At 40.6% G+C, this 10,822-nt stretch overlaps 1 protein-coding gene across 1 annotated transcript; it reads left to right on the top strand.

The window, feature by feature from the left end:
- The first annotated feature begins 2,036 nt into the window (after nt 1–2,036).
- On the top strand, nt 2,037–3,572 carry LOC311158851 (protein BTG1-like). Its single transcript, XM_084214505.1, has 2 exons — nt 2,037–2,185; nt 2,328–3,572. Exons 1-2 carry the CDS (start codon nt 2,068–2,070, stop codon nt 2,678–2,680), a joined length of 471 nt encoding a protein of 156 aa, XP_084070631.1. The 5' UTR covers nt 2,037–2,067; the 3' UTR covers nt 2,681–3,572.
- The last annotated feature ends 7,250 nt before the right edge of the window (nt 3,573–10,822 follow it).

Here is a 10,822-nt window from a genome sequence, read left to right as displayed (position 1 = left end):
GTACCATAATTTATCCTTGGAATTAATTGCTTCTCTCTTCTAGTGGGAATGCTAACATAATGTTTGTCTTTGTAGTCTTACTATAAAGAAAAGTTTCTTCTTGCTTTTAAGAATGGTTTTATCTATTTATGTTTAGAGAGAGATGCTTTGAGGAGAAGGAGTAAAACCAAAATTTCTTGTTTAGTTTAAAACCTCTCCTGGCAATTTCTAGTTCTCTGTTTCTACTGCTTATGTTTATATTGAGAGCTTAATTTAAATAATCTAAAAGGAACTGGATTTAGACATTACTTGTTCTTAATTCTGGGTGGGTTTTGTTTGGGTTTTTTTTTTTTTTTATTGTTTGTTTGGGATTTTTTTGGTTGTTGTTGTTTAATATATTGATAGGATTGTGCTAGTATTACTATTTTTCATTATTACTGCTTTTAACTAATAGTATATTGTTTGAGTGGTATACCTGCAGTTTTACTTTCTCCTCTTCCTCCAGCTGAAGTTGAGGAAAAATAGAATGGTAAAACACTTCCACAGACTCTGTATTTAACAAGATAAACCAAAGTACTGATTTTGTTTTCCTCTATTCCAGGTGCTCCTGCTAAAGAGAAAATGACTTGCAGAGGATTAGAATAACAGCAAAGTAAGTCTGAGATGTAGAATTTGCTTTAAATACAGCTGCTTGTGGAGCCATTTTTGGGCAGGGGGAATGAAAGTAACACAGTTACATATCTGCTGATTTCTCACTTTTCTGTATCTTGCTTACATTGAGTTTTAAACCTGAAACTCCCTGAGGGGAACACAAGAAACCAAAGTGTGACCTTAGCACTACCTGACAACTGTGGCATCTTTTGACTTTTTATAGCCAGAATTTCTTGTTTTGTTTGAATATTCCACTTAGGACTAATGGATCCAGGTGTCAGCCCTCAATCCATGGGGGCAGTTTTAGCATTACCATTTGACTCTTGCAATACTTTTAACTCCCTTTCATTTGCTTGATTCGTTTGCTTTCTACTCTTACCATTACTTTAGTTTCTCATTAGCAAGTTAAAACCAGGGCCCTTAATGTCTGTTCTGGCTTTAGCAGTATCTTGTTTTACTGACTTAAGAGTAAAATCACTGGGATAAGGGAATTTGTGCATTTATTCATTTGGGTGCACACATTGTGGAAGGGGGGAGCTCTTTAGCATAATTTAGCATTAAGGTTAATAACTTATGTGTGGATTTGGACAGTTCTTAGTGCTGCTAATGGTAGGTTTATTCTAAATGCTAGCAAGAGTTCTGTAGCTCCAATGCAAGTGTTGTTTCTTTGTCCCTTGTTTCATTGAAGGTGGATGTGAATGTGTTTGGTGTTCTGATTCTCAGAACACTGAGTAAATCAAAACTGAAGTGGATGACTGAACCAGTCCAGCTACCAGCAGAGATTTTTTTTAGCTTAATTCCTAAAGTATGAGGCACTGAAATGCAAATGGGACTTCGGTGAAAACATGTTCTAACAAAATAGCATCTTGACCCAAACCTGAGAGTTGGTTAGGAGAGCAGTAGTCTGGGTTTTGGGCAAATGTCAAGAGTTTTGTCATTTGCTGGTAGAGGGAAAGGAAATCCCGCACGCCAAGGCTCACCTCGGAGCTCTATGTCTGAGATGGAGGGGGATTTAGTCTGTGCTTGTATTGCGTCCTGAGAAAAGAGAGGGAAGAGCGAACGAGGCAGGGGCACGGCGCTGTCTGCCCGGAGTACCGGGAGGGATGAGCGGAGCCGCCGCCGGCCTGGGCTGGCGGAGAGGGCAGCGCCGAGCGGAGCCGTGAGCGCGGCCGCGCGTTGCACCCGTTAATTCCGTTGGCCTGAATGAGCGCCGGGCCGGGCGGAGCGCCGGGGCCGCGTCCGGCCGCTGCCCCCGAGCGCTGCCCGGCGGGGCGGGCTGTCCGTGTGTCGGGCTGTCCGTGCGTCCGCGCCGGTCCCGCCCCACGGCCGGCACAACAAACCCGCCCCGTCCCGCCCGCGCCGTGCGGCTGTTGCGCGGAGCCGCCCCCGGCCGCGGGGGCCGGGCCGGGCGGCGCTGGCAGCGGGGCCGGGGCGGACATGAGGACCGAGATCTCCACGGCGGCCGCGTTCGTGACCCGCCTCCTGCGGGCCGCCGGCGGGGTCGGCGAGGAGCAGCTGCGGTGCTTCCGCGAGTGCTTGCAGCAGGCGATGCGCGGTGAGTGCCGGGGGGGCATTCCCTCTTTCCATTCCCTCTTTCCATCCCCTCTTTCCATCCCTCCCTTGCATCCCTCCCGCATCCCGCGGGGTCCGGCGGAGCGCAGCCCCGCGCAGTAGCTCCTCTTTGTTCCCTCCCGCAGAGCACTACAAGCACCACTGGTTCCCCCTGGTGCCCTCCAAGGGCTCCGGCTACCGCTGCATCAGGATCAACCATAAGATGGACCCCTTGATAGGAAAGGCGGCGGGGATGATCGGACTGAGCCACGAGAGGCTCTTCCAGCTCTTACCCAGCGAATTAACGCTGTGGGTCGACCCCTTCGAAGTGTCCTATCGCATAGGTGAGGATGGGTCTATCTGTGTGCTGTACGAAAGCCCCCAGCCTGGGGGGAAGGCGGCCAAACAGCTGGAGAGCAGGACCAGCTGCAAGGAGGAGTGGAGGATCGGCAGATCCAGCCCTTCCAAGAGTTACAACATGATGACGGTTTCTAGTTAAAAACAACTCTTCCCTGTACGATGTTGTATGTATCCCAACCTCGTGGTAAAGTTAGATGTAACTGAGCTTTTTTTGTTTTTAATTTTTTTTTCACCCTATAGTCATTAAAGTCGTGGTAGTACTGCCAAGTTCTTGTGGCCAAGGGCTAAATGTATAAAGCAGTTCTTTACACTGCATGTTCCTTTCTGGGCTGTGTCCTGTAAATGCACTGTACAGTTGGTGGATTGTTTTACACATTTATATTTTCGAGCAAGTTCTGCATATTTGTAATAAAAAGCAATATTGTAGCACTCTTTATGATGGGTTTTAGTCAAAATTAGTACTTGCTAAAAAAAAGTCTGCAATTTGCAGAGCAATAACACAAAGGGGGGTGGGAAACAGATCTAACAAACTGCACATGAATCTTTCCAGTGATTTGTCTGCACAGACTTCTCTCAGGGTCATTCAAGTTTGACTGTGAGGCACAAATCACAGAAATAACTCTTTATTTTTCCCTTTTCAAAGCATGCATTTATTTGAGGGCTGGGTTCCATCACACCCCAATATTTTAAGCAAAAAAGACGTGGGGAATTAGTTGTCTTGTTATTTCTGGTTAAGGGAGTAGAAAAATAAAGACTTGCTTAAAATGCTTCTGATTTGTTTTGGTGGCGTGCTTTTCTTTTTTTGTTAGTTTGGTTTTTTTTGTTTGTTTGTTTGTTTGTTTTCCCCAGGCTTTTAACATTGCTCTTAAAGCTTATTCTGTCTATTTCTAATAGTTGCAGAAAGCTTTGTAGTTAAAGAGGTGTAGCAGTGAACATCCGTCTTTATTGCAGTTCATAACAAAACACTCAGTTTTGGGAAAGCTTGCTGGCTGCCTGTCTTCAGCTGAATAATCTCAGGAGAGCTGGGTGGGTTTTTTGGTACTGAATGGAGGCAAAAGTACTCTTCTAATATTTGATCTGTTGCAGAAAAAAAAAGCTTGAGTTTATAAGGAAATGTAGTTTGGGTTTAAAACTGCAACTTGCACCATGTAGGAAGCAGGAGTGAAAATTATCATCAATCCTGTAACTACCTTGGCCTTTCTGGAAGGTAAATCCTGCTGTTTCTGGCTTTGAGTTCTTTATTTTTTTCAGGGTCTCTAATACCAGTTGAAGTTTTAGTGAAGGTATCAAATACAGTAGATTTGATGTAATAACAAAACTTTGTGTTGCTGGTTTATGTGGATACTCTTAGTGTTGATATCCCAGTAAAGGATCTAATTTACAGATATTGTGATTCCTATTCTAAGAAGCAGTGGTTTCTAATTCAGCCATAGAAGGTTGCCTGGCATTGCTGATTTCTGTAGCCTGGTGTTGGAGCACCGTGGAGCACTCGATGAAAGGGAGCTTTGTCTGGTGTGAGTATGTCAGCAAAAAAACCCTCCTTGGGCTATGTCAATACCCTGGTAGAACACAGAGTGAGGGAAGGGGCAAGTCTGGGCAAACTGGAAAGGGCAGAACTCCAGCTCACAAAGAGGTTTTTTCTTTGTTTGCCTTAGAAAAAGCTGTGGCTTGCTTCTTGCTGTTTGCTTATTATCTTGGAGGCAGGCTTGTCTGGTGGTATTTGTTTAATCTGGGGGAAATGTATAGTGCCATTTTCTTAGTAATTAAAACTCTGTAAAAATTGATTGTGTGTTTCTAGTCTATCACTCCAATAAATAAGTTTCTGGGTTACTTTAACAAATGGGTGTTAAAGGTCTGGTGGCAAATTGCCTTTTTATTAGATAAGATTGGAAATCGGTTTTCATGACGTTGTTTTATTCTCTTGAGGCAGTAACACTTTCCTTTTCCTCTCTGATGAATATTCAGTGTGGATAATCCTATTTCCTTGGGACCTCTAAGGGATGTATTTGACACATTTGTCAGTAATTGAACAGAATAACTTTAAATCTGCTAAGGGTGAGGTGCCTTCTTTGATTAAATTTCATTTGAAAGGTAATTGGCCTTGCTGCACATTATGTTAACAGCCCACTGGAAAAGATAGGTATGAAGTCTTTAGCTTGACAGGAGGTTTTCCATAGCAGGAAACACTTGAAGTGGAATTGAAGATGGCTTGGGAGTCAGGGTATGATTTCCAGCTGCTGGATGTGGTTTGAGGTGAAGGAGGGTTCTTCAGTGTTCTGTTCTTGCCTGGTGTCTGTCCATGTGTGAGCAGAGAGGAGCCTGGGTTAATCCAGCCATGATGGATTCTGCTGCTTTTATTAATCCTTCCCTAAGCAATGGGATGTTTCAGATGTTATATAATTCCCCATCTCCAGTATCCTATGCTCTCAGTGGTTTGATGCCTATCATTGAATGGGCACTTTAATGCAAGTTAGGTTTCATGTGTTTAAGCTAGTGGCATAGAGTTGAAGTCACTCTGCAGACAAACAGGTGGGGGACACAGGAGGAGTTGAACAAAACCCACTGAAGCAAAGAAAACACTTGAGCTGCAAGTAAACACCCTGGGATATCTGTGCCATCTAGAACTGCATTCCATTGCTTTAAAAAACGTCAAAGATGTACTGACAGCACAAAAAGCTGTTCTGAGGGAATAGACTGCTTGGTAGGGAGCCAGGGGGGCAGATATTTGGAGGAGGGAAAGAATATCAACTTTTTGTTTTCCCTGAAAGGGGCTAAGTTTTGTGTTCTGCTGTTGCAACAAAAAATGCAAAATCTTAGCATCTTTAAAATGACACACTTGTCACACAAGGCTGACCACATCCCATTGGTCATGGCTTGGAGCAGACTGGTTTGGATTCTGCAGGAGGAATTAGTGCATGCTGGCCTGCTTGAAGCAGTAAAAATACATGGAGAAGAATCAGTACATGCTTCTTTGGATGGGGGGGTTAACTGTTGGATGACTAAAGCTGAAATGGGGGGTGAAATTGTACATTTGCCTGTTTCTCCAAAATATTGCCTTGCTGCTAAATTAATTACCTAACATTTGTCTGGGTGGGAAAATCCACCACCTGAGACAGAAGGTCCTGCTAGTTTATACAGCCTGACCACTTGTGTGCTGCAGTTATGGTGCATCTTCCCCCTGACTAGATAGTTTGACCTAAGAGCACAGGGATTAATGGTTCTGCTGTGAGAACTTCAGGTGATAAGGGGATTGTCTGTACTTGTTTCAGGTTCTATTACCTTTAGAGCTAGGTAAATTAAAATATGAAATTTTGGATGTTTAGGTTTAGTTTCTAACCACTGGTTCTTATTTCCTTATCCTCACAATGAAAGGCTTTTTCAGTGTGCAGCACTTTATATTCCCATCAAATTAAGTCTGGTTTTCATGTTTAGAGGATTTAAAAGATCAAGCTTTTAAAGTTTGAGCATAAATGATTTTCTTTAAACTGGGATTTACATACATGCTTTTTGCCAACACTTGTTCCATTTTTAATGTGTGCCTGAGAATGTGTTCCCAGGGAATGAGTGCAGTGAACCAACTGATCGAGATCGCTCCGTTCCCACCACGATTTGCTGCTCACCAGCACGGACAGTGCTGTGAGCTTCACTTCACTGAGAACAGTGCGCAAGTCCTGACAGAATTGCTAAAATCATGCTGAAAGTAACTCATTTTTAATTCCTGTAATGTGTTCTTCACTGTTATTTTGTCTGCAATGCCACATGTGTTAGGTGAAGTGCCTGGTAAAAAACCTAAATAATGAGTTTGTGATTTCTCACACAAAGGACAAATCCCAGGGTTTTTTAGTAGCTTTCTGTTCAGCTGGGTTGATTTGTATTAATGAAATTGTTCTCCTTTGAATTATACACTTATGATGAAGTGAATTAATACCTGATAAATTAACCTCCTTTTTACATTTAATCCATGGTTTAAAGTCTCGTAAGTCTCCTGCAATTATTAGTTGTTATTTTTTTTACATTGGGACACTTACTCTAGAGAAACTTTCTGTTCCTACATACACTGAAAATAGACACTGGGGTCCCACTGATATCCTAAGGCAGTTCTCTTGGACATTTTCTAGACTTTGTTATGTTTTTCCTTATGAAACCCTAGCATTTATTATTTTTATATTATCTGGTCTAGTCATGTTTCCATTATTTCATTATCCTCGTGCAGTACAAAGTTATCCACATTACCAAATACAGGTAGGCAATGTTTACTGATCACTCCCAGTTCTTTGCTGATCAATTTAGTAATTTTAGCATCTTCCTCTTTTCAGAACTAGAGTTAATTTAAGTGCTGATGTGTCTTAAAAGGTCTTTACCTTTGTGTAACTGGTTTTCTTAGCTATTTGAACCATGGATTTTCCTCTTGTGTTTTTAGCTTCCTTCAGGTTTTCTTTCAACTTCACAATAATTTGTGTAGGTCGGCTTTTTTCTGTTTCACCTTGGTTTTTTTAATTATGACTCAGAATTCAGATTTAATTTTAACTTCTGCCTCACATTGTCTCAGTGTAGCAGCACTCAGCCATCACTTTGGCTGTGTGTGATTCTCCAGGCTGATCCACATTGCCATGGCAGAGGGGGAAGTTTTGTATTCTTGTTTAATAGAGGTGTGCTGATTTCTGACTAATAAAGTCAATACTTCTTATAAATTATTTTTCTCATGGTTCCAGAGTCCCTCTTGGTAATATATAACCTATAGGAGTAATAGACTTATTTCTTTTCATGGTTTTCTTGCTGGGGAGTGAATTTATTCCAGCAATAACAAGTGGTATTTTGCTTTCTGTTAAAGGCTATGTAAAATTTTCATTGAGAAGTAAACTGCTGATTTTAGCTTGTCATTTGGGTAACTTTGGTGGGAACATTCTGTCTCAAATGTATTTTGAGATGGAATTGCGTGGAAGGAACTTTCACCTGTTTGGGAGATTCAGTTGCCTCTTGTTTGCAATCAGCAGGACTGTCAATGTCTAGAAAGTGTCAGGAGGCAATGAGAGGGCAAATTAAATTGTGATTTGTGGCCACCTTGGTATTATCATTGCCTTAAACCACTGGGTTCTGGATTATTGATGGTAATATTTGCATAACCTTGTTAACTGTTATGTAGGATGAGTTTTTTTTCCCAGTGGTTCCTAAAAATCCAAAGAAATAAAAGCTGGAAAAGACAATAAATGTCTGTTCAGCTAAACTAAACAGCAAATCAGTCTTAAGTCACTGAAAGACAAAGCTGCAAATATCTCTCTTGATAAAATAACTTGGAAACAGAGAAGGACAAAGAAATATTGAATCATCAAAATGTTTGATAATGTTTCACTCAAACCTCTAGTGCTAAATAAATACCCATCTTAGAGAAATAAGTTTGTAATCCTAGAGATATGCCAAATATGAAAGCTCATCTCGGAAACAAAACACATTTTAAAAAGAAAAATGCTTATATAAAAGAAAATTTGGTCTTTGTAGATGCTATGATGCGGCACATTTCAACATGAACTTTTTAGAGGGTAAATTCTTATCAACTTTATTTGTAGTTGAGTAGTTGTGAGTACAGTGAACTTGATAAATCAGTTTTGACTGTAGAACTGTTGTGCCTGCAGGATGGTGTTTGGGGTGAGGCAAGAGCCCAGTCATGCAAACTGGGCTTCAATTGATCATTTCAATGGTCAGTTAGTGACTTTGGCCTCAGATGACTGATATTACTTGTGTAACTCCCAGGACTTTCTGCTACATGAATGGAAAAATGAACAAACACACAAGAAATTGAGGAAAAAGGAACTACTTCATGATCTGTCTGGGCTCTGGTTGCTGCAGCACTTCTGGGCAGTCAGAAGAGAATGCTGCATAGAAGCAAGATTGCTGTATCCTCAAACTACTAAACTTCATTTTACACTGAGTAAAATGAAGGGAACTTGCCACCAGGGAACTTGCTTTCCTCCACTGGGACTCTGAGGAGGGAAAGGAACTTGCCTGTTATTTATAAATATTTAGAATATTTACAAATATTTACAAATTTATTTAGAATATTTACAAATACTTAGAAATTACATTACCTACAAGACCTAAACTTTATTTTGTATGCTGCATAGGTGATTAAAACACTAATGAGAATTCCTAGTGTTCTGCATTTTTAGATGCAATTTTACTTTAATATCTATGATACAAATATACAGTCAACACTTTGCACTAGTCCCGTACATATTACTTATACAGCATCATTAGCACCAAAACAACCTTCTGTGAATGTTTCTGTTGCAAATGTGCAGCCTGAGGGTTAAATTTGCATAAGGACACATGTAGGAGTGATGGAAAAGAACATAAACTACTACAGTGCTTTGGCTTTTGTATATTATTGGAATGGATTACTACAAAAGCTGACCCCTTAGACTTGTCTTATCTCACTCTGTGAATTTGGATTATCAAGAATAAATGGGAACAGAATTCTCATAATGTGTATGATGAGATAATGTTTTATTTAGGGCTGAAAATAATGTATTACTCATACAAATCCTGTCTTCTGGGAAGTGTGCTGGGCTTTTTCTGTATATACCAGAGGTCACATCTCTCCTGACTGCATGTTAAGGGATGATGCCAGAGTTTTGGATATGAATTTTTCCTGTGGATAGGAAAAAGATGCACAGATGTTCTGGGAGAGTGTTGTTTTGTTCTTTTTGCCTCACAGTGTGATAGGCTGACACTGAAACCATTGGATATTTTGATGTGGCTTGTGAGCTAATTTTTGAATTGACATGTGCATGCTAAGTCATCAGTTAAGAGCAATTAAATATGTACTTGAATTTAGTAGAAGTGCTGAACATATAATGTGGAATTAGGTATTTTGATGGATGGAGGTTTTGCTGAACAACATTAATTCAGAGTCATGAACCATGATATTTATGCAACACTTGATTTTGTCATTAGTCTGATGTTTAGCTAGGCCTCTGACAGGCCTTTTTCAATGACTCAGTGCTATGCTTTTTAAGTTGTTTTTTCTGTAGGAGTCAGTGGAATTCCTCCTGTGTTTAGCATTAAAAGCCTTTTGGCTCAGGGCTGGATGAACACTTGAGGCACCTGCACTGTTTAATTGAGCCCTGTGTTAGATTCATGGAGCTGCTTCCAATTGCTGAAGGATCAAATGAAGATTTAATTGTAGCTGAAACCTGAGCAGTTCTGTGAGTCACCTCAGAAGAAAGGAGAATAATTTATCTGGGTTGTGTCACAACTGTACATGTGCACCATGTGGCTTGATGGTGTATTCAGGGAAGCTGTGTGTGTGACTTTTAAAATATTTCTTTTTCTTTCCACAAACCTTTAATATAGTTTATTTTTCTAAATTTTTAATTTCTAAAACACTGGACATTGAACATCCCCAAAGGGCTTCATTTTAGCTGTGATCCTGAGGGGGCTGTCTCAGTTTATGACTAGAAATCAGCAGCAAAGCACTCACCAGGGTTTGTCCTTTCCCCTTCCCTGCTTCCCTTTCAAAATCTGTCTTTCACATAATCTTTTCTCATTAAATTGTTAAACATTTGCATCAACATGAAAGGAAGAGAAATTAATGTCTGTTTATTGGCAGACAGCACACCTTGTCAATGAATTGGGCCAGTAACCCCACTGGATAAAAAGGGAAGGTGAATGCAGTGCTTCCATGAGGCATTTCTTTCCAGTCTTATTACAGCTCCTGTTTTTGTACCAGACTGGCCAATGTAACACTATATTGCAGTGAGCCTTTTGTGCTCTGTTCTAACTGGCACCAGTGTTTTAAATGGCCTGGGAGCTCCTTTTGCAAAGGGAATTATCTGTCCCACTATCACTTCACAGGGAACTGTGGTTGGGCACACTGAAATCTGGTATCAGCTGTGTTAACTATGTGAGAGCAAACAATTATGCTTTTGGAAAAGCTTACCTGTAACATATTCAGCATATCAGACAGGATCTTAAATACTACTTACATATTTTTTTCTTTATATACCTTCTTCTAATCAGTTTTAGAACACTTGCAATTTTACAGCAGTTTTTTCCTTTGGTGGTTACTTCAATATTTTGAAAGATTGGATTTTTTAGGGGGTGACAGTGCTGACTTATTGTTCTTTTTGTAACCTATCTCCCAGTGTGGATAACTGCTTGTAAACTAAATCTTTCACAGGTGGCTGTGGTGAATTATTTCCACTGCTTCAGGCACATAATAAGACAAATTAAAGCTGGAGTTCCATTTTCAGCATCTCAGCTTTATGCCTATTTATGGCTAGTT

This window comes from Fringilla coelebs (genome assembly GCF_963513975.1).
Source record: "Fringilla coelebs genome assembly, chromosome: 13".
NCBI classification, from domain to species: Eukaryota; Metazoa; Chordata; class Aves; order Passeriformes; family Fringillidae; genus Fringilla; species Fringilla coelebs.
This window is presented reverse-complemented; position numbering and strand designations above follow the sequence as displayed.

Bases quoted from the DNA above. Each gene is read 5' to 3' on its own strand.
- LOC311158851 (XM_084214505.1), top strand. From the start codon at position 2,068: ATGAGGACCGAGATCTCCACGGCGGCCGCGTTCGTGACCCGCCTCCTG. The intron at 2,186-2,327 runs GTGAGTGCCGGG...TCCCTCCCGCAG, and splicing joins CTTGCAGCAGGCGATGCGCG to AGCACTACAAGCACCACTGG.